The sequence below is a fragment of the Phoenix dactylifera genome, chromosome 5, assembly GCF_051530095.1.
Source record: "Phoenix dactylifera cultivar Ajwa chromosome 5, Ajwa_hap1_PhDact_Kaust_v1.1, whole genome shotgun sequence".
Taxonomy (NCBI): Eukaryota; Viridiplantae; Streptophyta; class Magnoliopsida; order Arecales; family Arecaceae; genus Phoenix; species Phoenix dactylifera.
The window spans coordinates 3,314,123-3,341,073 of NC_143194.1; the positions used below are offsets into that span (position 1 = coordinate 3,314,123).

General features: G+C 39.2%; 3 protein-coding genes across 3 annotated transcripts; all 3 read right to left on the reverse strand.

Moving 5' to 3' along the window:
* Positions 1-8,423: 8,423 nt before the first annotated feature.
* LOC103704969 (ENTH/ANTH/VHS superfamily protein) lies at positions 8,424-10,274 on the reverse strand. The gene has a single exon (XM_008788512.4). The coding sequence runs from the start codon at positions 10,272-10,274 to the stop codon at positions 8,424-8,426; it is 1,851 nt and encodes a 616-aa protein (XP_008786734.3).
* Positions 10,275-15,828: 5,554 nt separating this feature from the next.
* LOC103704911 (uncharacterized) lies at positions 15,829-17,198 on the reverse strand. Its single transcript, XM_008788416.5, has 2 exons — positions 16,807-17,198; positions 15,829-16,201 (listed from the first exon to the last, which is right to left on the reverse strand). Exons 1-2 carry the CDS (start codon positions 16,975-16,977, stop codon positions 16,124-16,126), a joined length of 249 nt encoding a protein of 82 aa, XP_008786638.1. The 5' UTR covers positions 16,978-17,198; the 3' UTR covers positions 15,829-16,123.
* A 2,023-nt stretch (positions 17,199-19,221) lies between these two features.
* LOC103704910 (F-box/LRR protein) lies at positions 19,222-26,951 on the reverse strand. The gene is made up of 6 exons (XM_008788415.5): positions 24,931-26,951; positions 24,089-24,522; positions 23,633-23,794; positions 21,553-21,628; positions 19,695-19,853; positions 19,222-19,542 (listed from the first exon to the last, which is right to left on the reverse strand). The coding sequence occupies exons 1-6, from the start codon at positions 26,857-26,859 to the stop codon at positions 19,441-19,443; spliced, it is 2,862 nt and encodes a 953-aa protein (XP_008786637.4). The 5' UTR covers positions 26,860-26,951; the 3' UTR covers positions 19,222-19,440.

Genomic DNA, 26,951 nt, shown 5'->3' on the forward strand with positions numbered 1-26,951 from the left:
ATTAAGACACTGAGAACCAATAATAGCTCGGAATACTATTCAGATAAATTTGATGAGTTTTATAAGAATGAAGGTATAATAAGACATTGCGCTGTACGAGAAACACCATAATAGAATAGAGTTGCAGAACGGATGAATAAGACACTCATAGAGAGAGCTCGTTGTATACTCTCAAATGCCAAGGTGGAGATTTATTGAGTATATCTCGAGTTTACAAATTTTAGAAGGTCGAGTTCATGTTAGTTCTAAAAGGTTGACTTAGGATATTAGTTTAAGTCTATATAGATTTAGGATACCATTATATATTGGTCCAACTTGATTATTGTAGGAATACCAATTCGAGTCTAAATCGATTTGCTCTATTTTATATATCCTTTGCAATCCTAGGAAAAAGAGCAATTAAGTGCCATAGAGATAATGTATTGGAGATTAGAGTTTGTGAGGTAATCTTATACTCTATAATCTTTCATTTTTTTTTTTTAAGTAAAACTTTTGCATTATCTCTGCTTATAAATGTAGGTTAGTAGACCAAATCATATAAATAGTTTGTACTCTTTTTTTTTCTCGGTTTCCTCTTTTTTTCTTCTTGTTTCGTTATTTTTCCTTTTTGTGGCAACAATGTAGGAGTTTCGGCTCTTGACATTTTAAACCCAACCTTGTTCTTTTTTTTTGTGGTGAAAATGATAATTTATATAGCTCTAATGTGAATACATCCTGCCAAGTCAGAAGAAAGTAAAAAATACAATGAAAACGGTAAAACCCAATCTGGTTCCTTCAAGAATTAAATTGGTCAAATAACTTGAGGGCTCGTTTGGTTCGCGGGAAAAGAAGGGGGGAAAGTGTGGTCAACGGGAAAGTAATGAGATGCCTCTTGTTTGGTTGGAGTTTTCAAAGGAGAGAGAAGGGAAAGTTGTATTCCCATGGGAATGTGATTCCCACATTTCATGGAAAAGTCTTTCCCATAAGAAACATGGGAAAGTTACTTTCCCATGAGGCGGGAATCACTCCATTTTTACTTTTTCCCAAAAGGTCCCTTCAGCATTAAAGAAGCATTAAAGAGGCATTAAAAACCTAATTTTTATTAAGGGCATAATAGGAATTATATATAACTTTCCTAGGAAAGTGGATGGCCAACCAAACATAAGCACCTTAGAAATTTGTCACTTTCCTATGGTCAACCAAACATGCCAAAAGTACTTTCCTAGGCATCCTCTTCCTGGGAATTTGTTTTCCAGGAATCATATTCCTAGGAAGGAAAATGCTTCCCGCGAACCAAACGAGCCCTGATAGGGAGCCAGCAAGGTAAGTATAAGGTTGGGACCTTATCAGGTCCGCAATCAGTGTGAATTGGAACCAGCTCCGAGTCCTTGGCAAGTATAACTTTTAAACATCTACACTTAGAGAAAAATATCCACGTTCCAACTAAAAGGCAACATGCCCTAGATCAGATCTAATTTGGGTGAGGTTCGTACAGCCACAAGCTTGTACTAGATCTGATTTGTGCTCGCATAAAAAAATTATGCGGGCGTTATGGGATATAGCCGCTCCTGCGCTTCCGCGGGCCCGCGGCCATCATGGTGCAGCGCCGCGGTTGCGAACGTCGTCAACGTGGCGAGGATCGCGCAAAAGATCGCCGATCTAAAGGCGGCGTCTGACGGCTTCGGTGATAGGGCCCCGGTCGCGGTCCCATCACCCGTCGTTTTCCGACCTTTAAACCGCCCCGCAGGAGCGAAGCGAGAGAGTAAAAAAAAAAAAAACGAGAAAAAAAAAAGAAAAAGTTACCGCTACCTCGGGAAGGTAACCTGACTCGCCCCTCCCCTCAGGCCCCGACTGGGCACCTTAACGGCGTCTTCGTCCCCTGCCGTTAGTTACCGTCGTTTTTTCTTTCCTCCTCTTTCGTTTAAATCCGCCTTCCAATGATTTGTTCCCCCGATCAGGTAAGGCACCTTTCGGACCGGGAACATCTATTTATCCCCGTTTTATCCATTAGGAGATCGCCACGTGTCCAGCAAAAGCCTTTTGGTCGGTGATGTACGTGAGGGTCCACCACGTGAAGGGCTGAGATTTGGGCGGCTGACAGGATGAGCCTCTGCGTCTGACATCGCTCTGCTGCCTTATGTCCGTCTGATGTTGAAGCGACGGTATGGATTTCTCGTTGAGTGTGCTGGCGAGGTACGACTCCGGGGTGCAATTATTTGGCCGGGCCGATTGATCCGACGGTCAGCAAAAATAGGAGATAAAATGATATAAAAACAATGAACTACTGGAAAAGGCGAAAAAAAATTAAAATTTAGCGGGCGGTGCTCTGAAACTTCCTTTTCGCGGTCCCAAATTGGCTGCTCCTTTTACAGGACAAACACCAGAATCCAACGCCGTATCATTATTCAAGGACAGGTCATAGATATGAATTCGATGTATTTCTATGATCTCTAATCTATTATATATGGCTTTTTGGTCACTGCATGTCCGGGTTGGGAAGTAGTCAAGAGCTAACTGCTCAAAAAAGTGCAAGATCTTGACAAAGTAATCTGGGAGTTTGCATCAGTGCATGAGCAAACTCACTAATACAATTTTAGTATATGGTTTCAGTATCCAATTTTAAGTCTATTAAGATTGCATTTTGGCCAACATCATGGTGTGTGTAAGATAAACTGGGCATCCCATATCTGACCCTTCTGCTCAATATCTTTCATCAATACATCTTGAGATACAAGTTGATAAAATATTTATAGAGATCAACCAAAAGCTTCGTACTCTGTTCCTTTTAGCATCATGTCCAAGAAAAGTGCAATTTAAGATTTCAATACCATGGTTCCAATATGAGATTTTAGGTCACACAATAATGGTGATAGCAAGCCCATTAATGAACAGGAAGTGTGTGTGATTGCACCATTCCTCATATAAATGGGCCTAGAGGAATCCTGTGATGGCCAAGAATTTGCCATCCGTTTTTAGGGGTTGCCATTGCTTAAACCCAACCCTTTCCATGATAATTCCCTTCCCTTATTAATTAAGGGCTTATCTGGGAGAAACTCTGTTGGATCCTAGCGAGGAGAAAGTGAGCCCAGAGAAGAGGAGGCGCCCCAGAGAGGTTATTACGGGGGTTGGGTCGATTCCCTCGATACCCAAAAAAAAAATAATATTTTTTCACATAAATATTCTTCTATAAATTTAAATTTCTATAAATATACTCTAAAAATTTATATTTGTTTCTATATTCTCGTAAAATATTATTTTTTAAATATCCCTAATATATAAGGTTTCTTCTGACACCGTTAATAAAAGCCATATTTATTTTAATTAAAAATAAAATAAAAATTTGAAATTATTTTTTTATCCTCTATCATAATCGCTTTATAAAATTTTTTTTGCATATTTATCCGTTAAGGATATTTTAGTTATTTTAATTTAAAACCGTTAATTTTTTAACGGCCTTTAGTTATAAATATGGTATGGGTACATATGCAAAAATAATAATAAAAAAACAGAATAGCAAAACAAGTATTTTACGAAGGTATACATCAATTTTGAGAGGATATTTATGCAAACTTTAATATTTAAAAAGATATTATGTAAAAAAATCTCCACAAAAATACCTCTCAAGGTGTTTTATTTATGCCCATAATAAAAAAAAATCTCTCCAGCATCTCGTCTCTTCTTTTTCTTCTCGTTGCAGTCCAGCGGAATATGTACTTTAGTTAAACACCATGGAATACGTACCGCTAGTTATAGGAGACGAGGTATTACTGGAAAAAAAAATGTTATAGGAGACTAGGACTAGGAGGCTCCAAATTCCAATATTAGCAATTATTTGCACTGGTTTCAGAAATTATTAACTTAAAATTATTTAAGAAAGTCATAAGGTTGTTTGAAAAATACCTTATGAGTATTGCCGGTTCATATCAATTTCAGATAATGAGAGCCGAAATTTTCTTTACATCTTACTAAACAAACCAAATTCTCAGCTTGGATAAAATATGAAGGTCAGTATCTTACTAAACAAACATGATCATTGTAATTGTTATCATAGTCAGTAATGATTTTTTTTGATAGCTAATCCATTATAACATAATAATGCAATTATGTAAGTTTTGATGGATAAACATAATAATAGCTCGCAATATATCCATTATAACATAATAGCTAATTTCTTGTTCAAGAAATTAAGCAGCACTAAGGCCCTCTAATGTTCATGAAATATCCACATAATTGCAGTTTTCAACTCCTCGGCACTGCTGCAAACACCTCTGGTCGATGGCAAGTAAGAAGTACTCCCACTCTTTAAAGTTTTACGGAAGGGATGGATCTTTTGTCCTTGGTGTAACAACGCTTTCAAATGCAGATGGTTTTTTTTTTTTTTTTTGCTTGCTGAAAACGAATTCTTCGTACAATACGTGTGTATATATATATCCAACAAAATCAAATGCAGGTGGTTTGAACTCTAAATTCTACCAATGCTGCCAGGTGATAGCCTCTTTCAGATGGCAGGGATCAGTAGCTTGGTTGTGGCATCCCCAGTCGACTTGAGATGGAGGCTGGAGTTACGATGGATTACAACAGGGATGGAATAAAGTGTTTCACTGATTTGCCCAGGCAATCAGTCAGGAGTCAAGTTCTATGCCAGCTTGTGGAAAAAAGAGGCGAAGCACCTCAGCAAATTGCTAGCAAGATCCAAAACATCATAGGTTAAATGGATTTTGGTACTTGGGAGATTCTGAACAAGAGAGAAAAAAAAACAAAAGGAATGAGAAAAGAATAAGATATGACAATAGGTCTTTTCCACCTCTCTAGAGATGATGTGATTAGATTGTAAAGGCCTACTTGGACGAGCAAAGAATCTTCCATCAGAAGTGCAGGCCAAAAAATGAGTCTTAATATATTATGAGGCACTGATTTGGTGAAAACCATATCCATAACTAACAATCCTTGAACCGGGGGGGGGGGGGAAATTGTCCTCCCTTTGGCTCCTTCCATGTGGAAGCTACCTGCCACAGAAAAAAAATCAGAATCTTCATCTGGTTAGCCTTGAAGAATAGATTAAATATGGGAGAATTGTTAGGCAGACAAGGATGGATCTATGGTTTCTGTTGTTCACTTTGTAATGCTGGTTGTTAGAGCAGAAAAAGGGGTTGTATCTCTGCGCGAGGTATTGTCTACTTTGGGATGGTTTCAAGCTCCCCTCACGGCTTTGTCCAAAAGATACCTCGCGAGGAAAAAGAAAATGGAGACCCCTTATAAGCATAATGCTTTTCACCACTCAAGCAATATGGGACTAAAGGGTATGACCCTCCTCCACCCTCAACACTAGCCTCCCTAGTGGTAAGGATTCGTACGGAGTCATGGTGGGACGGTCCACGCACCTTTGGAGCACCCTATTTGTTAAAGCAGGAAAAGAGGTTGTATTCCTGCGCGAGGTATTGTCCGCTTTGAGATGGTTTCAAGCCCCCCTCATGGCTTTGTTCAAAAGGCGCCTCGTGAGGGAAAAAAAAATGGAGACCCCTTATAAACACAATCTTTTTCGCTACTCAAACAGTGTGGGACTAAAGGGTATGGCCCCCTCCACCCCCAACACTGGTCCTGACTTAATTGATGATCTATGGATCATCTGCCCCTAGTTTGCACATATTTTGAAGGATTTTTCTCCCTCTTCACAAGATGAACAGGCCTCCAGCACTACAAGAAACTTGGACATTAGCGACGCTTTTTTTGGCTATTAGCGACGCTTTTAAGCGTCGGTAGAAACCATCCCGACGTTTTCCAAAGCGTCGGTAAAGCGTCGCCTATGCTACAGTGGAAAAAACATTTTCCGACGTTTCTAAAAGCGTCGCTAATTCCCGACGCTTTAAAGCGTCACTCTTTATCGACGCTTTAAAGCATCGCTAATTCCTGACGCTTTAAAGCGTCGCTCTTTATCGACGCTTTAAAGCATCGCGAATTACCATTTTGCCAAGAAAATTATCATTTGCTGTTTGCATCTTTTCCTCCATTCAATACAAATAACCTCCTCGATCGGTACCTTCATTCTATCCGTGCGGAGTGGTTGGGTTTGGCTATATAAACAATTATTTTTTTTCAAATCCGCCGATGTGGGACTAAAATGAGGTGGTTTTTTGGATTCCGATGACGCTTTTAACGACGCTTTAAGTGTCGTTAAAAGTGTCGTCAATTACATATTAACTTCGACGACGCTTTTAAGCGTCATCATTGACCGACGTTTTTAAAAAGCGTCAGCAAATGTTGACGGAGAAAATTTTTTGCTGACGCTTGGAATAAGCATCGGCAAATAAGAGTCGGAAGTTTTCTTTTTTTGTGTAGTGCAGGGACTTCTTTCAAGCAATTCCTGCATATAGAGCATTGCGGCATCAATTTTGATGCCTTCATGGCCACTGTGACAAGAAAGAAACCTTCGCATATTCTCCCACAAAGCCAGCAATTCAATGGCTATGCTGAAGAAGTCTCTCTTCCTTCTATTCTCATGGAGGCTTATCATCTCAGAATATTGCAGCAGTCTTGTTTTCTCTCTCGTTAATGCGCTCATCCAAAGTATGTTGCGATCTCTTAAGATTTTTATTGTATGTATATTCTCCTAAATATATAAAATTATACAAATATCCTCGCAAAATTACTATTTACAAAAAAATCTTTCATTTTTTTTTTGCATATAAACCCATACCATTTAATGTTGTTAAAAAATAAGCGGCTTAAAATTAAAATAACTGAAATACTCTTATGGGTAGATATACAAAAAAAATTTGTAAGGGTATACACGCAAATAGCAACTTTGTAAGGGTATTCATATAATTTCTCATATTTAGAAGGATATATATTCCAAAAATCTAGTAAAAGAAATTAAAACTCAGTTGAAATTTGCCAGTTTTTTATGATTCAGTTGGCGATAAATAAAAAAAAATTAAAAATCGAGTCACATTATCAATTTTCTTTTTTAATATCTTAACTCGGTCAAGTTAGAATATTAGATGAACATTTTGGTAATACCATTTTCCATTTAATTGTGATATAATTATTATTATTAAATCTATGACGTCTATATATTCTTTATTATTTTTAAAATATTAAAACACATCGAATTAAATTAATTATAGATGTTTAGATTAGTAAAATATTTTTTATTGATTCGTAAATATTGAGTAGTTGTTTGTTTTTGAGGTGAGAATTTTGTAAAGCAACATGATTTATTCTATAAGAGTTGATATTAACATGATTTAATATTTCTTACTATTTTTATTAATAAATTATTTTTACTAAATTTTGATCATTTTTTATTGAATTTTTTTAAGTGTATACCCTCCTAAATATGCATAATTACATGAATACTCTTGCAAAGTTGCTATATATATATATATATATATATATATATATATATATATATATATATATATATATATTGCAAGTCTACCCGTAAGGGTATTTCAGTTATTTCAATTTTAAATCGTTTATTTTTTAATGGTATTAGATGGTATAGGTATACTGTACATATACAAAAAAGAAAAAAAAAAAAGGTATACATGCAAAATAAGTATTTTATGATGATATATATATAAATAGCAATTTTGTGAGGATATTTATATAATTTTATATATTTTGGAGGGTATACATGTAAAAAAAATATTAGTCTTCTGTATTGCTCCTCAGTGACACCTTCTCCCACAGAGATCACCCCTTGTAACCTCTGTTTTCACTTAATCTTCTAATGAAGTGGGTGGAGCCTGGCACCTCCCTTTTTTTCAGGAAAGGAGAGACGAGAAAAAATAATAACAAATCTTCAGTAGTGCGCCAAAAAGCAAGAAAAAAATGAGAATTGCATCCAGAACTTACATTACACCTATCGACGGATTCCATAATCACATCAACTTTCTGCTCTAAATATTACAGTACAAATCAGACATCTACTACTTCTAAATTTAGTAGTAGATTATCCATTTATGCCCAGCCAGTGTCCACACTCCTAAGAAAAAGAATTGTTTTGCTGTCTATGAACCTGTGTGTCTGATTTTATCAATTTATCATGCTTCTTGACACTTAAATGATTGGAAATCTAGGAAATTTCTAAGTCGAGAGTTATCAAGAGAGTCTACTTTCATTGCAGAAGATGAGTTAAAAGGACTTTTCCCTCTTTTTTTTCCCTTTCTTTTTTGAGGTGACTGGTGAGGTGGGATATCCGATGAGTTAAAAGCTATGGAACTCTTAGACAAGCAAAGAAATATTTGCATGAAATCGTAAATCCCTCCTACTAAAACACTGATAAAGTTACAAAATACGATGACTTGTCGGCGCGTTCAAATGAAACCAGTAGGTACCATTCTAATAACCAACAATGGATACATCCTTGAATTCAATCTTACTATAAAAAAAAATACCATCTATTCTATGACTGTGTAATCTTTACAAAGATTACAGCAAAATTATCGTTCCAAATTCTTCGCAATGATCTTTCTCTGATACTGCATCCACATCTGCTGCTCGCTGAGCAGCTGCTGCCGCTGCAGGGCAGACACACCCGACGTTTGAGTCAACGCTGGTGAATGTATTTGCGACGACGACCGCGCGGAAGGTTCTGTTTCCTCCTTAGCTGACTCCTCATTCGGCCTCGCCGCCTGGAATGTCGGCGGCGAAGGCAATGATGACCGCGGCGATGGCACAATTGCTAAATTCTTCTCTCCAAGATCATGAAGGAATGGATTGTAATAGTTGACGGGAAACCGACGGACTGATGCAGTATCCAACAGACTGTCCAGTTTCAGATTTTTGGGTTCTTTGATTGAATTGCTACTCAATTTGTTCGACAGCTTGCTTGCACTCTCAACTAAGACGAGCTCCCACGAGTCTGAATTTGGAGAGGCTGATGCCTTCGATCGGTGGTTGTCGGAAGGGACTAGATCCAGAACCACTGCATTCTCTCTATCTGAGCTTGAAGCAGTCGATGCCTTAGAATGGTTGTCGATTGGGACTAGATCCCGAACCATGACATCCTTTCGATTTGAACTCGAAACAGTCGATTGCTTCGGCTGGTAGTTGAGTGAGACTGGATCCAAGACAACACCATTCTCTCGATCTGAATCCGAAGGAGCCGATGATCTTCGTTCATCATCGAACGATAGGAGGTCCGAGAGCGTGCCATAACTCTCTCCAATGCTGTTTTTGCTGTCTGCAAAGCTTGCCCGAGCTTGTCCCTCTGGCGGCCATTCTTGGTCGGAATTCACGAATTCCCAGCCGGTTGTGGAACAGAATGATTGCCGGCCAGGTTTCGGTGTCACCGGAATCCGATCACAGACATCTGAATCCGGACGGCGAGGGGCTGGAAGGCTCAACTTGGGAGGGCTTCTTAGCTTGCCGTTGGTGGTGGAGGAGTTCTCGTGATCTTTGAGGAATTCTTCCAAGGTCTTGAGGAGTGGTTTTGAGATCATGTGGACGCTGGGGTACTCGGACAACCTCCCAATGCCGACCTTCTTGCATATGCTGTAGAAGGAGTCGAGCTCTTCGAATTGCTTCGAAGCCTTCGTGCATGCACGGAACGTCTCGCGGCACGCCGGGTACTCGAGGTGGAAGAAATTGTCGAGCAGCAGCGAGAGGGCGTCGGAGATGTCGCGGTAGAGGTCGAAGCTCTCGCGGACGACGGCGTAGAGGGAGATCTGGACCAGGCGGTTGGTCCTGGCGGGGCCGGTGGGGCGGGTGGCGACGGCGCCGTCGAGGAGGCGCTGCCAGTGGCCGATGCGGTCGAGGATGAGGGGGAGCTTCATGCCGGCGATGCGGTTGGCGGAGGCGCCGCGGCGGCGTTGGAGGTTGCTGAGCTTGCCAAGGAGGGCGGAGTCGAGGCGGGCGTCGAGGTAGAGGGCGTAGGTGCGGACGAAGGCGGTGAAGTCCCAGGAGGAGTCGTCGCAGAAGGTGGAGAGGTCGAGGAGGCGGCGGTGGCGGGGGGCGACGGAGAGGGCCTCGCGGGAGAAGTCGGGGCCGGCGTCGCGGAGGGCGCGGAAGGCGAGGATGAGGGACTTGAGGGCGACGACCCAGGTGCTGGTGCGGGCGAGGCGGCGGGAGAGGGCCTGGACGCAGGCGGCGGCGGCGAGGGGGGAGGATTTGGTGAGGAGGAGGACCTCGGTTACGTGGCGGTCGTCGACGGGGACCTCGTCGTGGGAGGTGGCCTTGAGGATGGCGACTTCGAGGTTGGAGGAGCCGTTCGCGCGGCTGGAGACCCTGGCGAGGCCGATGCTCGTCTGGTCCTTGACGGCTCCGATGGCCCTGCGGAGCTTGGAGGGCATGGTGGCTCCGCTGCAGGTTGACGCCTTTGGTTTCTCACGCTGGAGGGAGGAAAAGGAGACGACGGTTTTTTCCGCGTTTAAAGGTTGGGGGAAGGAAGGGAGCGGGAAAGCCGGAATCTAACGGTTTTCTGAATGGTTGTCGGATTACCAAGCCCAGGTTTCGAGGGAGAGTAGTTAAAGACCAAAGAAAGGGAGCGGACGGCGTCTGATTACCTTTGTTTAGAGCTTTGGGGGACATAGCTGGAATATATGATGAGTGATTTTTGATTCACTGATGAGTTCCAATTTACGCATGCTATATATATGATAGGCATTATGGTGCATAATTTGGTGAAGCCTGTGAGGATCCAATTGCATATAGGAGACAGGCTCCTCGAGATCATTTAGAAAAACATGATGCAGCTACAGATGATCTCGCACGAATAGTTGGATCCATAGACATATCAGATTCCGATTCGTATTCTAAAGCAGCTACAAGTAATCTATGACCCATACGGATATAGATGTAGATATGGTGTATCTGAGGCATCTTTCAGTGGCTACTATCTTACGCAGCCTGAAGCATCTTATGGGTCGGATTTTGCTGCCGGTTTATTCGGATGGACTCCTTCACAGCCGTTTTATCAGTCAGAAGATACTTTTTACAGTCAAAACTTCAACTAGAGATTCAAGAATACTTACAATTTGGAGTGCATTCCTTATGGATCAACATACAAGACTACAATGCCGCTCAGTTAGAGGGGCGGGCCGATGTGTTTCCTGACTATATACAAGCGGCATCGCTACTCGACGAGATTGTAGATGTCGGTATATGTTGTACTTCAAATATATATAATTAATCGTATTATTTTATATTTTTCACCTCACTACTTAATTTGAAGATATTTCATTTTGCTTCTTCTAACATGCAGCATCTCACTAATCATTTTATAATTTGTAACAATTTAAAATAATAAAATGAATCATTTAGGCTAAATCGGGATCATAGAAACACAAAAAAATATCAAAAAACATTAAATTAGACTTAAAATCTTTAAAAAAGTTCAAAAAGATTGATACCAATTAAATCAATTTGAAAAAATCCAAAAAAAAAGGGAGTGCCAGTACAGAAGTGGCACGCCCAAACGTACCGTGTGTTGGTACGGTAGCGAATCGGTACCGTTCCGATCCGTTTGCCGATCGGTATGGATCCTAATATCGGTTCGTATCGGCGGACTTTAATTTCTACGGCCAAACAGATGGTGATTAGTAGTTCAGACCGTTCGGTGCTGTACTGATCTATCCGTTGATCAATACAGGTTGGGGTACTAGTTTGGCGGACGGCAAAATTGATGGAAATTAGTAATTCAGACCAGTTGGTCGGTTCCATGAAAGCTATCCTTGAATAATTGATCAGCTAGTTGATTGATTTAAGAGTGGATACGGACAAGATGTCACGTGGTGTAGACCATGGACAATCAGCGGGTACATATAGCCCGAGTAACCATTGTGGTTTAAATTTCCTCAATCTAGAGATCGAATACGTTAATATCTCAAGCAATAGATCATATCTGCAGCAAAACTTAAAAGCACCAATTAAGCAACGATCAGCCCCTTAAGCACATCCAGCTGCATACGAGGAAGCTTGCACCATCCCATTTAGATCCACGGTCGAAAGCTTCATCACAGCTGAGCTTCAATAAATCACTGCACTGGAAATCCATAGACGAGTTTATAAATGAGCAAGTCCATTGACACCCAACATTCGAGTTTCCCACCAGCTTAGACGCTGACATCCTAACAACCCCCCCCCCCTAAACAAGCGAACTGTCCATTTACGTTGCTCCAAGCAATCATTATTTTTGCTTCACTTGAATGGCCGCTGGGGTGTTGTTGTCATGTATGCATTGGTCTTTTTCATGGGTGTCAGAAGCCAAGTATCTATATATCCAACATTACTAAATATCAAATTCTGAGATAATGATGAGGAAATTGATATCCAACATTACTATTTCTTATTTCAGGATATCAATGCTGCAGAAATGTTATTGGATATATTATTGGATATATATTCAACATTACTATATATTATTCTAAATTGATATCCAACATTATTATTTCTTATTTCAGGATATCCAACATTATGCTGCAGAAATTCTGTGCTTGGATATATTATTGATATCATTATTAGATATTGTTAGTACATAGAGACAATATTCTACATTATTCACCAAGTTTATTTCATGTCATAGCATTGCTTGAGCAAGACGAATGTTTGAGCTCTATTGCCAAGTTAAAGAAAGCCTGACCGCTGCTTTCCTTGCATCAGCCCCCTACCCAAAACTCAAAAAATAATGGAACCTACTAATTCCACAATGCTTATCTAGGAACGTCAGAACCAATGACCATGGTATTCAAAAGAGGGCTCACAGTAAAACCAGTTGTTTCTTATGCTTCAGATATTATCTCAACTCTCAATTAGTTGATGCATTTCAAATGGGACAAGGCTTGCACATTCAATCTACAACCAAAATCCTTGAGAAAACAAAGATTAGAATATGCCAGTTTTCCACTTCACTCCGCTGATCGGAGGTCTACGAGCCCGCCCAATAGCAAGAAGGCTTTTTCAACGATTGGAATGCTTCCTTGGCCCAGAGGATACTTATTCTAGCTTCATGCAGAAGATAGAAATTAAGCTTGCATGGAAGCAAACCCTAGTAATTCGTTTTATCAAAGAGAAAGGTCATCTTCACTGCATAACTTGGCTTTTTAGCAAACTACAAAAAGCAATAACCACACCAAATATGAAAACACCATGGTGCTTATGATGCATTTCTGCTGTTCATCTATACCATTGCAGAGGGCTCACTGAAATGTGATGATGAGTGAGGCGGCAGTGAAGACAATCCTTTTACCATGGCATGGTGAAAAACAGCAGAAGAGGAGAAATCTGCAACGAGGTTAGAGGTTGGAGCTTTTTCTACTATTTTGAAAGGAGAAGCCAATAAAATTTGAAGCTAAAGTCAGACAAAAACAAAACGATCGAACATTTTTAGAACTTTCAGCGGTTGAAAAATCAATTCTGTAAAGAACAAATAATCAATAATATATATATGACCACTCGATGGGCTTGCCACCAATCATATGATCAATTGTACAGACTGAGTATTGACAAAGTTTAGCCCGATAGCAGGCCACTAAGGTGCAGAGGTTATTTGTACTGAAGAAATTACAAGCAACTAAGGTTAACCTCAAGATGTGGAGACTTCAGAATTTTGTATCGTACAAGGGTGGAATGGGGTTACAAACATATTCTATTACCCTACTAAATAATCCTAATAGTTAAACGCCAGCTTTATAGATTGCTTTTAGCTGAGAATTTTGAAGCAAAGGCTCAAATATTCTGTGTGAGGTGGCTCAAGTTTAGGAGAATTCCGATGCTCAAATTAGATCATGATTAGCAGAATTCAAATGCTGTATTTTTTCTGCAAGTCTACAACCAAGTCAAGAACTCCATTTTCAAGATATGGAGGAATTTTAGATGGAAAATCACTCAGATATTTACAACAGAACTATGCTGGTTCAAGCTCCCATGCTCTACATACACCCCCCCACCCCCCAAAGATTAAACTTCAATCAACTTAAAGATATTAGTGGTGCAAGAGTAGGAGATCAACTATGTAACATTTGATCTAACCTCCAAAATAGTGCAACATTCCAACTACACCAATTACCAGAAATTGCATTTTACTAGCTGATGCAAAGCCTGCGGACATGAAACTACGAGCTATAAATTTCATCTAGGTGACCTGTGAAATTCTGAAACTTTCAAGATACACGTGCATCTGAGTTTTATGCTTGAACCAAGCATACAATTGAGAAGTCGAATATTTAGCCATTCTATACAGTCCTTATTTCCCCATTTTGACTTTTCTAGCTTATTGTGGCCTTACTGAATCCTCGTCGCAATTTCTTACGCAATGTTGGAGGATGCTTGCTCTGTTATACTAACCACTGACCATCTCTGGAAACTTTTAACTGGGATTAACATTTGGTCTTTTACACCTTTCAAAATCTCATTTGGTCCTCCAGTCTTTTTGTACTATCATTCCAACATAAAACTCTTGACCTGATTGATACATTGTGATGGGTTACTGTGGAATGTTTTACATGGAATACATCAAAATTTGAACTAGTCCCGGCTCTCCAACTGCTGAGGCTAGCTCAAAATCCAAATAGGGAACTCATTGGTAATATGTCCCCATTAGGGTATCATGGCCTTCCTGAATCCTTGTTGTACTTTCTTACGCAATGCTGGAGGATGTTTGCTCTGTTATATATTAATCACTGGCTATCTCTGGCTACCACCCTCATTACCTAAGGCCCCCCCTATCATTCAAAAGAAAATGACATTCAAGGTGGAATGCAATCATGGTCAATAAGAAAATAAAAACTACCAGAAGGCTTGGGTGACCGATATCATATGGAACTTTATGTAAAATCAATAGCAAGTTCACCTGCACTGTTTGCTGGTCAGGAATAAAAAGATCTTTATCTCAAAGATGATCCCCTGCAGCTAAGCTGGAAGGAAAAAAAAAAACCCAACGCTGCAACAACTCGGGATCCACGATCACCAAAGTTTGACTTCAATGAGAGATGCAACTCATGTTATAGACTATTTAAATGGATTGTTTAATATGTCTGCTCGAATTGCTTCAGTATACATGTATGTGCCAATACCTTTCAGATCAACAAACCAATGGACGCAATTGATTATTCTAGCTGATAATATGGACATGGCTTACTCTAGCTGAAATTATGGATATGAAGCAAAGTTTTTGCTCCAATACCTGAAATGAAACAGAACATTTAAGGATAAAAACAATGAGAGAACGCATTGTGCAAGGCTTGATACAAGTTCTGGTTGTAAACTTGTCATTGAACAAACAATGGTCATAATATCATGTCCACATTCACATAAGAGTTTCAGGACATCGATATGAAGCCAAGACCTACTAGAAGAGTAGATTGAGATAGATGAAACAAAAGCACATTGGCATATCTGTATATTAACAACCAAAGTCCTTCTTATCAAAAAAAGAAAACGACCGACATCTAATGGCTACTCAAATTTCCTTCCAACAAAAAGAGGAGATTACAGCTAAAAGGAGCTCCAAAAAAATTCAACATTCAGAACAATAAACTAAATGCCAAATGAAGCTCTAAATTCTAAGCCAAAGTAAATACTGAAAAGGCCTTCAACCACATTGACAGAAAGCAAACATCCAACTTAACCCTCTAGAAGATTATGAAAATCAACAAAACTGAGTTGCTGAACCACTATTTGAATTACTGTTGAAGTGTTGATATTGATGAGATTGAAGCCATTGAAAAAATTATTGGCTTTGTTCCACTAAAATAAAAATCCTCACATACCCACCTAACCAATTAATTCAGCTAGTGGGTCATTGACATCAGAATTTCCATCATTACTCATATTGCATTGACAAAATATCAAAAAGCATGCCCCAAAATACATTGCCGAATCACTATCCAATTTACTGATAAGCACCAATGAATCAAAATTTATAAACTTATTAGATTTACTCTGCACTACAATTTTAAAGACACCCAGCATTAAACAAATTCATCATGTGAATCATCAACATAAAATCAGGTTTTTAGTTCATACACTAAAACAGATTCCACAAACAAAATAAAAAAGGTACATAAATCATGAGAAACAATAAAACCAAAAAGGAAAAACATTATTCCAAGCAACAACTCCTAACAATTATCAACTGCATTCTAATACAACAATAATAGATTACGATTCAAAAGCCACAACAATTGCCTTCACATCCTCTTTCTCACCTTCCCTTCATCACTCTCCACAGATACCTCCCACTGGCCATATCCAGAAACACCCAGAACCCATCTCCAATCACCTGACCATGTAAAGCCAATTGACCAGAAACTCATCAGAATTCAGACAATTTCTAAACAAATGAATCGATATCCAGAAAAAGATGCTAAAGGATTTATCTTCTTTAAATGAAAATAAAAAGCCCATGAAATGTCCATACAAAACTCAATTCAACAAAAATTCCATCCTATTGTAAAATTTCTAAACAATTGGAGACGTAATCATTCATCCCTCAAAACCCAGAAAACACCGTAAAAATGGTGCACTTTCTTTAAACTAAGAAAAAATCACAAAAAATTCCATTAAGCCCAATTCACCAACAAAAAAAACATATCAAAATGCAGGAATCTAAATCATTTAACAAGTACCCATTAGTCTCCGAACCCAGTCATGGTAAACACAGAATATTTTCTTTCTTGAAATTAAAAAAAAACCATCAATCGTCCATATAAAACTAGATTCACCGGAAAAAAAACAAGATTTTTAAATTAAAATTAATAAAAAAATTCACCAGAAACCCACGAAAACGTTAAAATTCTCAATAAATAAACGACTGCTCATAAGCCCACCAATCATGGAAATGGGGAAGAAGGGTTTAATTTCGCGTAACTTAAAGAAAATCTCAACCTTTCTCGCATCGAAGCGTCGGCGTTTCTTCGAATCGCCATCGACGGAGTCCTCGATCTCGGACGAGTCGCCGAAGATCGGGTTAGGGGGAGGTGACCGGACCGTCTTCCATGCGAAGTAGCCGGCGAGGGTGGCGGAGAGGAAGACGAGGATCAGGCGCAAGGGACACATTGCCGGGAGGCTTCGCCGGCAGCCCGGCCACCGGAATTCGATGCCGGGAGCGTTCAGGTCACCGACAGTGGACGGAAGATAGCCTCGCGGAGGAAGGTTCCGATAGCCGCCCCTCTCTCCCTCTCGCCTTTTCTTGTTTTGTTTTTTTTTTTTTTCCAATTTGCCGAGAGCTCTCGGTTGGGGGGAAGAGGGAAGAAGGGCGAAACGGAAACCGAGAAATACTCGCCGGCGATTGAGAACGAATCTTGGCGAGAAAAGGTACCAGGATAGCGTTTTGATGACCGCCACGTCATCCTATCATAGAAACAGACGGCTATCAAAAATAAATCTAATATACGGTAATAAAACACGCTGTGTATGGCACCACGCAACTCCCGTCTGTTTGATAGCCATCGGATGGAGAAATTATTGCCTATACTGTGTGCATCTGTGTAGCCATACACGCAGCCAATCACAACCGTTGGTTCAAAATCACTACTCAGTTTTGACGGCTTCCCGTAAAGGCAATTACAGCACCCGGTATTCGAGGGAAAGGACGGTGGTAAGAATTCGGATAACTAAAATATATAAAAGTAAATAAAAATGTAATATATAATGTAGTAAAAAAAAAATACAGCAAAATATATGGTATCACTAGTTCATTGTGCTCTTAAATCAGCTGTGAGTAACTCATAAAAAAAATATAAAATTACTTTAAGTCATGGATAATTAATAGTTTAGGGGTCCTTTGTTTTCGGAGAATAATTTGGAGAGTCATTTGCCAAAAGTTAAAAAAGAGCAACTCAACAACTTTTATGGTAGTCAAAGAATATAATTATCTTGATTTAGTATAGCAATTAAAATAACAATATTTATTTGTATAAATAACATAATGCCTCATAATGCCAAGTGCAGAGTCTAGTTAGCTTGCCAAAGGGTTATCACCAAACTCCTCTACTACCAGGGAAGTTGCTCTTGGCACTCTGAGGCATTCTATTTTTAGCTTTATTGAGAGCATCCCTACTCGTCATGTATGATTCACCTGCCTTAGCACAAAAAAAAAAAAAAAAAAAAAAAACCTCCTCTACTGCCACACTAGGTAGACTTGTGATTACAAAAAGGTCAGGAAAGAGAGATACCAGTGGACTTCTATCCACCCATCTATCCTTCAAAAAAGTCTTCCCGGTACCAAGCTTAAATCTCTATCTACAAAGAAGAAATCCTCAGTTTTTAATACACCTTCCGGGAGGGTAGATGCCACTGCTACTCTAGGATTAATCCAAGAAGCTGGAATCCTTCGAGTATAATAATTTAAAGTGGATGTTTGGAGAACTCGAGGACCATGGGAATGAGAGGAGCTTCCATCACCATTTGCTAAGGAGGGAATAGTTAAAATTTCTCAACTCAATAACTTCCAGTCCTACTTGTCCCTTACGAAGACACACCTTGGCCTAGCTAACTCGAGGACCATGGGGATGGCTCCCTTAGATTTTCACTGAAGAATCCAAATCTGAATAGGGTTGATTCTTGTGGAGGAAATAAAGAGTTTGTTAACTCTCCCTTAGATTTTTCACTGAAGAATCCAAATTTGAATAGGGTTGATTCTTTTGGAGGAAAAGAAGAGTCCGTTGACTCAATCTAACCTAATCTCGCGTTACACTGCAGTCTGTTAAGTCTTCAAATTAGTAGCCCGTTTTAAAGAGGACTTCTTTTGAATAAGCTACAGATGTCCTCCCAAAGGGGAATAAAAAAGGCAAAGGAACCATTTTAGAGCTAGGCCCAAGACCACCACAGATATTAAAGTCGCATCCCATCAGCCTATTGAATTGCCACAGTAAACAAAAATAAAATAAAACATGCTTTACAAATATCAAAAATTTCTTTCAATATAAATAGTTGCAGGACATTCTAGATCTGGTAGCATTTTCATAATTTTATATGTGATCTTTAATAAGTTCTATTAGCAGGATTTTCAACCAAGAGTTTGAGATATTTTATTAGCGAAAACCTAAATGTAACAAAGCAGGTAAAAAGAAATCAAAGATAAGTGCTTTACACCAAGGAAACCATAGAATTCATAGGCTACAACCATTGAAAAGAAGACTGGCCATATACAGAGGGTTGCAATAAAATCTCAATGTATGTATAGATCCTCGGATGTATATCAGGACTATGACATTGATATGTGAACAAAAACAGTAGATAGGAATTCATGAACCCGAATAGATCAAAAATGATTACCTAAAAGTAAAGCTCACTTCATTCAAAAGGATCGATTCATTCTAGTCTGCAAAATATCATCCACCTTCATGTGATTTCTCTATACAAAAAAGTTCGCTATGGATCACAACCCATCTGCTTCCCTCCCCTACCAACAAAAAAAGAAGGAAACAAAAGTATACAAGATCCTGAAGGAGGACCATGTAAATGCGATTCAAGGACCCAAAATGTATACAGCTGCTGCAGAAAATAGATGCAGTTGCCTTACAAAAAATCAGGGATTTCAATTTGATCTAATATATGCCCCTTCAATCCAATGATCGAGACAAAGGGATTTGAGTGACCATCCAAGAATGTATCTGTGACCTGCATAAAAACATAATTTATCATTTCAATTTAAATGACATGTACATTGTCTACTTAATGCAACCTTAAAACAGCACTAGCTCACTTTCAACATGACAAGCATTCCAATGGCAAAGCTAACTAGAATAAGGTTATTGGATGGGTATAAATACCTGGGTGCACCCAAATAGTTTAAGAATCCTGAGATTTGAGCAATTGTCGACAATCAATCCCAGTGCTTCATCAGTCATCTTGCGGCAGAAGGAAAGATCCAGACTTTGTAAATTTGAGGAACACTTACGAGAAATGGCTACAGCTGTGTGTTGTGCAACCTGCCATAAGTGTGTAGGTCATAGTCAAAATTGGCAAGATGCAAATCCAGAGATAGAAAAAGGTAACCTGTTAGTGTTTGGAAAAAAGAATATATTCAAAGCAAGAATCTACAAACTCTCAAATTTCTTAAAATGCTCAGTCAAAATGCCAAGATATTGTTTTGATTGAAATTTTGGACGTAAGTTTCAGCTAAAACAGAACCATTTTGGGCAAGACTGAATCTGAACTGATTGAAACTAGCCATCCATGTTTTTTCAAAAAAAAAAAAAAAAAAAAAGAGAAAAGCATAGTGTTGCTATTTTCTATCAAATTGTAGCCATTTTTTTTATTACCCAAGTACAAGCATGTATTTGATTAAATAACCTCTTAACCCCAAAGAAAACTCCAAATTCAGTATATTTGCAAGTTCTGCTAAAAAAAATGACGAAAAAGATATCAATGCATCAGGCAATTAAAAGCTCCAGAATTTCTAAATATGACAACTATATGAACAAATGAAGTTCGAAGTACAAAGTATCTGTATACTTAATTTAGTTCTTTTATTTTCTGAGATTTTCAGTTTTTTCTTGATTTTTTTTGACCTAGAGTCTAACTAATAGAAAGGGGGAGCTCGTAGAGATCAGGGTTTTGATAACCTAATATCTCAGTTATCTTGGTGGTTGGGTAATATAAAGATGGACGGAGTCTCAGTTTATCAGGGCCAAGACGATAGGTCAGGAAAATTTGGAATATTCTGAGATGTTGGCATATCAGAACAAAAACTTGAAAATATAAGCCATTATTGTTAGACCAAGATTACTTTCCATTAAAAGGAATAATTGTGACATTTAATAATTTAAAAACTCAGATGAAATTGTATTGAAAATCTCTGTTGATATATTGATACCTTATCATTTGATATCTTGGGATATATTGGGTTTATATTAGCCGAGATCTAATATGTTAGCATGTTGGAGATGCCCAGTAAGGACCCAAACCATTAATTCAGCTGAAATCCCAGCCACGGGGAAAACCTTTATCGAGATAACCTCACAACACATGTTAGCCATCAACAACAAAAGACCGGATAATCTATTCCTACCAGCCATCCTACAAATATAACCTCCATCCTCCAAACCATAAATTCGTAGAAACTTCTCTTCTATCTTTTAAAGCCTCTTTATGTCCTCGCTAAATCAACAAGAAAAAGAATCTAAATCATAAACATAAACCATGAAAAAGGACAAAGGAGCAATTTGAGCAACCCACCAAACAAGATATATCTTTTCACCAAGATGCAATATATGAATGGGTTTGCTTTTGTGATTCTCTGTGCCACAATTGAATGTGTATATCATGAATGTGCGGTGCAGGATCCCAGGCCACAGTCATTCAACAAGGCACTAAGTAAGCTACTCTTATAGGAATATATAACAAATATGTCAAGTCTATAACATCACAACATCACACCTATAGATTGTGTGGCTTCCTGACCCAGTGGATTATATAATCAATGTGTCAGCACCAAATAGCAAGTTCATCTTTTTCACTCATCCAATCTTTAGCTCTATATTTCATCAACCTATTTGCACTAGGAAATAAGAGTTGACTAATAATTTCAAACATAAATCAAAATCTAGATTCAATCAAAAACTCCCATAACTTCAAAAAAAAACCCAACTATCTTACAAAGGGATAACTAAAATAAGCAAATGTGACCTTTTCTACACCGTTCAGTGAAAGTTCAGTCAATGACCCTCCAGATGCTTCCAAGAATGCAGCAACTGCTTCATCACTGTCATTTGATAGCAATAGTTAAGTTAGAAGTACAAGAATCTGAAAAAAAATCTGATAAGTACATGGAATCCAAGATAACTAAGAAAGTTCAGCAAGGCAGATTGCATGCAAGTGTAAGCAAAGCTTTGATAGAGCTTCAGGTCGTAAACAATTCCAAACAGATGATGGGGAAAGAATATAAAATGACAATCCCCTTTTGTTCTTTAGGCATGCAATCCTTCAAAACGAGTCCAATTAGCACAAGTTCATTTTCTAGAAAGGCTTTAATGCGACCATACTTGATATCAAGTTTCAACCATTTTATTTTGTTATAGAATGAAATACTACATTTGCAATGACATCTGTGGATTTTCAACATGCCGCATTGATATGAAACTGGGGAAAAAATCATTCTGATTTGCTGTAACAAGTGCATAACAAGATGATTGTCAATTGCCTTTCAGACCAGAGGGAGGTCTTAATATCACTCATTGTGGGAACAATGACAAAAACTTGGTCTTGTTAACATTAACATAGGCTTGCAACCCTTACTCCCACCAAGTACTGTTAAGTAGAATGTCAGGACCATGTTCCAATTAGTTATTACTTATTAGCTTCTAATTTTTATCTAGTTGGATTAAAGCATAACCCATGGAAAAAGCTAAGCTTAAATATTTAAATAGTAATGATGAATAATTCTGATTTCAGTCTTAGTGAAACACTAATTGGTTTCAATGCCTGCTTTTCGAGATCATGTCGGCCCAATTCGAGAGTGACCGACGATATGATTTATGCTTTAAATTTCAATACTAACCATGATCAAAGAGGACAACAATATGACTGGCATTCAGAAATAAGTTCTTAAATTCTTAGAAAATGTCTAGCTATATTAGATATTGGACACCAACAAGAGAACTAATAAAAGAGGGAGATAGGAAAGTACTTCCATGGAGAACTAAATAATCAGCTACCAAGAGGGAAGTTCCCACAGGTCTACATTACCAGGAAATATAATATTACCATCGACAGGAGTATAAAACCACTGACAAGATTTCATCAATTAGGGGAAAGCAATGCAGTTAGGGCTGCGCATACAAAGTAGCATTCTTGAACTAACATGCAATGCATAAGAGCATGGAACAAGTTTTGGCAAAAGCACCCCATTCAAGAGCAACCAAAAAGGAGACCAAATTGACTAATTTTAAGAGGTCCTGCTTGAAACCATTCGACCGGAAAAATTACAGAGATACCTCATCAAATGCTAGTTGAGTTCCATTAGTGATAACTACAGTATTTAAAAGCTTTGTTGTTTTATAATATAGAGATCAGAATAATTTGTTTTACAAGGTCATGAAAAAGGAGTGATTGGCCACTCATACAAATTATTTTCTTCAACCTAAAAAGAAGCAATCAAAATGATTTCCACTCTCTTCACTCTCAAGCATATCCCTGAAACGTTAGTTAAACTAAAACTTGAGAAAATAGTAGATTTTTTGCAAAGCCCAAACATGTGTTCCAATAGAATTAGATTGACAAAGTCCAGTATGGCACCCTATTTCTTCTACAAATTCCATAATTTCATTTTTCAAGCATTCTGGAACAAAACTCAAATCTTCTTTCATTTATATTCTCAATCCTTCATTCTGAAACTGAAAATGATATGACTAACAGGTAATATGGCACAAGTATTTCTGCCTGGTCATGCATGCCCAGCTCACTGTTGCCATCAAATAAAAATAGTAAATCATTCCCTGGACAGTTGCCAACCCTGAGCCAGTTGGAGGATATGAACTTGCAGAGAAAAGCCTAATCACTTCAATACCTTGCAGACTATTTCAACTTTCCTACTTCCTAGGTTCTAATGATGACAAAATAGTTGATAAATCGTAAAGTTACCAAACAAAAAACATAAAAGAAGGCATGATCATATGTTTCAATATAAAGGTATGAATCAATTTGATATTAAGCGGATGCCAAAGAAGTTAACAACTAAGTAATATCATCATATAGATTAGGAAGGAACCTGAATGCATTACGGCAAAGCTTAAGTTTCCGAATCAATCTGCAACCATTTGCAAGGTGTTCTATTGCAGAATCATTCAACCTGTTCAAGTTACGAAGATTGAGAGTGCATAGTCGTGAACAATTTTCCCCAATAGTTTTAATAGAAGCAGCAGTCAACTTCCTGCATTCCAAATGAAGATAAACAAGAATCAGAAGCCCATTTATAATTATTTGCAGTTTTCTTCATGAGGGAACAGATAAAGCATTAAAAAGAGACAGGAGTGCTTGATAAGTGTAAAAGTAGATACAAAACTGCAAAGCTGGCAAAAATCAATCAGGCGAATACGAAAAAAAGCAGTCAATGGTTTCAAAAATGCGATGGAGGATATGTTCTAAAAGCATAAGAGAATACATAGCAGCCTTTTCAATTACAACAGGATCACAAAGAGGTTATGAAATGAGATAAGGAACTTACTGACAGCCAGCCAAGACAAGCTCCCTCATATTTGAACCACAAACAGGAATCAACCGGTGCACAAATTTATCACAGACAGATTGAATGCCAGCCACTGATAAAACTTCCAGACACTTCAGCTTCCTTAATGCCGGAAGAATCACCATAGCATCCACATTTTGGCAATCATCAATGTACAGTTCTCTTAATACTGAAACTAATTTATCTACTAAATTAATGATTCCACTTGATGTGATAAGGGAACACTGGCTCAAATTTATAGAACACAGTAAAGGTGCTGACGAAACAATTGCATTTAGCCCATCATCTGACAGACGATACGCACCCCTCAGAGATAATGTAGTCAATGATGGCAAACTATTTGGGGACCGGGCCAAGATAGCATCCACTACATAATCCGGCATACATCGACCACACAGGTCAAGTTGTATCACCTGCTTTCACCAAAGCAAAAAAAAGGAAGAAAATACAAGATAAGATTTAAACATAGGATCGAGCAAGGATAGATAACCACAATTGAGCAAAAAGAAAATAGTTTAATCAAGAAACTAGAATATAAACAGGAGACACTAACACCTTGGAGATTGCTTTTTTTGAACCCCATACACTAAATATGATGAATTTGGCAAGCAACATTAGATTACCATCAATTGAAAAAATAGACAACATAACCAGAGTTAGAGGTGTCTGGATGAGAACATCAATAAATTTTAAACAGCAAATTAAGTTCAGATAATTATCCAAACTAGAATTCCACCAAAAAAATGCTGTCCTTTAGAAGAAGAATATTATTGTTCAAAAATCATGAAAAAAAGCTTTAAGAATAAGTAACTTCAGGATACCTTCAAGCTGTCAGTGTTACATCGAACAAAAATGCCCTCAAACTCTGCTTCTGTAGCCCATGAACAATCACTTAAATGTATCTCTGTGGGAGTTCCACTAATGAGAAGACCAAGAATACGAGAACTCATCTTCCTAGAACGACAAAGCATCAAGACAAGCTTGTGCTTGATAACATCAGGAATCCCTTCAAGCGATTCAATCTCTTCGGCATTATCTGATAGCACTTTCAGGCACAAATCCTTAAGCAGTGGAATTGGCCCACCCATGGTCTTGCATTTCCTATCCTTTGAAGGCATCCACTGGATCCTTGCTTCAGTAGACTTGTTCTTTGTGGAAGAAGAACTCAACTTCCGAGCCCTCAGTCTTTCAGCACGCTCCTCAATGATCTTCATGGCAGTAGAGAATGGGCCTGGCCAATCCTCCTGCTCAGTACCTGGCACTAACTCTTCTAGTTCCTCTTCCTCTTCTTCTTCCCCTTCAGCACCATGTTCTTCAGGTTTAAAAAATGCAAATTTAGGAGCTAAGTCTATAGCTTTCTTTCTCTCTGCTTCCCTTCGAGACCCCTTCTGTCCGACTTTTGGCCTTCCAGAAACTCTTTGCTCCACCAATCCATCCTCATTTCTTGGGTGCCCCTCAACTTCTTCTGCACCAATTGCATCCACATTCGATTCAAACTTTGTCCTAGCTGTTGACAAGAAATCATTTACCTCAACAAACTTACCCTTTCCTTTCTCCTCAGCATTATAATTTTTTACCCCTGTACCACCTGCCATCCTTTCATTCTCTTCTTTCTTTGTACACCTAACATCTACTCCCAATTTCGCTTTCCCTTTTTCTTTATAGCTGTACCTCCCCCCTTCATGAACCATCTGATTCCCATCCTTCTGAACCAAATCAGAATCAATGCCATTTACTTCTATCCTTGTCTTGGTAATCACGGAACCTGATCTCAGCTGCATGTACCTAGCCTCCACCTCCTCCTTGACGATCTCCTCACCAGTGGGCAATGGACTAGGACAATCCTCCTTGTCTTGGCCATCATCTGGCTCTTCATCTTCTTCCATGCAGCCTCTTTGTTCAGGCTTAAAAACTTCATCTTTGGGAGTCAAATCAATAGCTTCACTCCTGTCTGCTACTACTCGGAGCTGCTTCTGCCCTTTTGGCCTTCCAGGCCTTCGCCGCTTCGTTGACCCATTCCAATTCCGTGAGAGTTCCTCGACTTCCACTCCAATAATCGATCCCCCATCCGATTCAACCTCAGACCTCTCAATAAACAACATATCATCTTCCACAACCAATACTCCCTTTTCTTCCTCTTCAATACCGAATCTTACCACCTCTTTATTGGATTTTTCAACATGATCAACACCCAATACTGACTGCGCCATTTCACCAGTCGTCTGATCTCCATTCTCCTGAACCAGATTGGAATCAACACTATTCACTTCAACCCTTCTCCGGGCAATCCTGGAACCCGATCTCAACCTCATGTACCTCTCCTCCACGCCATCCGTTGCAGAGGAGTTCATAGACGGCACGAGATCAACAAGATCACCCGATGTCATCGTCCTCTCCAAAACCCTAGTTTCTCCCCCTTCCCCATTTGTCTCCGCTTCCGCACTGGAAGCCCTAGCGATCCGCTTCCTCTTGCTGCACGTCTCCCCGGAAGAGACAACGGCGCTCGCCGGAATGGGGGACATGGAGGCGAGGCGGAGGCTCCGTCTCCGTGGAGGCCCCGATCCAGAAGAACCAAAACCTAACCCTAAGACTGTCTCCATCTCTGGGGAGGGAAAGGAGGAGGCGGAGGAGAAGGGGGATCTTGCCGGAGTGGAGGGCTCCGGCGGCGGCGAAGGCAGCGGCGGCGGAGGGCATTCTAGGGTTTTCATCGGGATTTCGGGGCCCACCACTCGAGACCTCAAAACCGGCATCGGCCGTCGATTTGGGGATCGAGTTGAGCGAGAGAGAGCGAGAGATTTCCCGCGCGAATGAGAGGAGGCGGAGGGCTGGGAATAAGATCAAA

What these genes read in the sequence shown, in the direction of transcription:
- LOC103704969 (XM_008788512.4), bottom strand. Translation starts at nt 10,274, where the DNA reads ATGCCCTCCAAGCTCCGCAGGGCCATCGGAGCCGTCAAGGACCAGACG.
- LOC103704911 (XM_008788416.5), bottom strand. Translation starts at nt 16,977, where the DNA reads ATGTGTCCCTTGCGCCTGATCCTCGTCTTCCTCTCCGCCACCCTCGCC. An exon ending in GACGCTTCGATGCGAGAAAG is followed by an intron (nt 16,202 to 16,806) that starts GTTGAGATTTTC and finishes TTACATGGTCAG; the next exon opens with GTGATTGGAGATGGGTTCTG.
- LOC103704910 (XM_008788415.5), bottom strand. Translation starts at nt 26,859, where the DNA reads ATGCCGGTTTTGAGGTCTCGAGTGGTGGGCCCCGAAATCCCGATGAAA. An exon ending in GTAACACTGACAGCTTGAAG is followed by an intron (nt 24,523 to 24,930) that starts GTATCCTGAAGT and finishes TGGTGAAAGCAG; the next exon opens with GTGATACAACTTGACCTGTG. An exon ending in CTTGTCTTGGCTGGCTGTCA is followed by an intron (nt 23,795 to 24,088) that starts GTAAGTTCCTTA and finishes TTTGGAATGCAG; the next exon opens with GAAGTTGACTGCTGCTTCTA.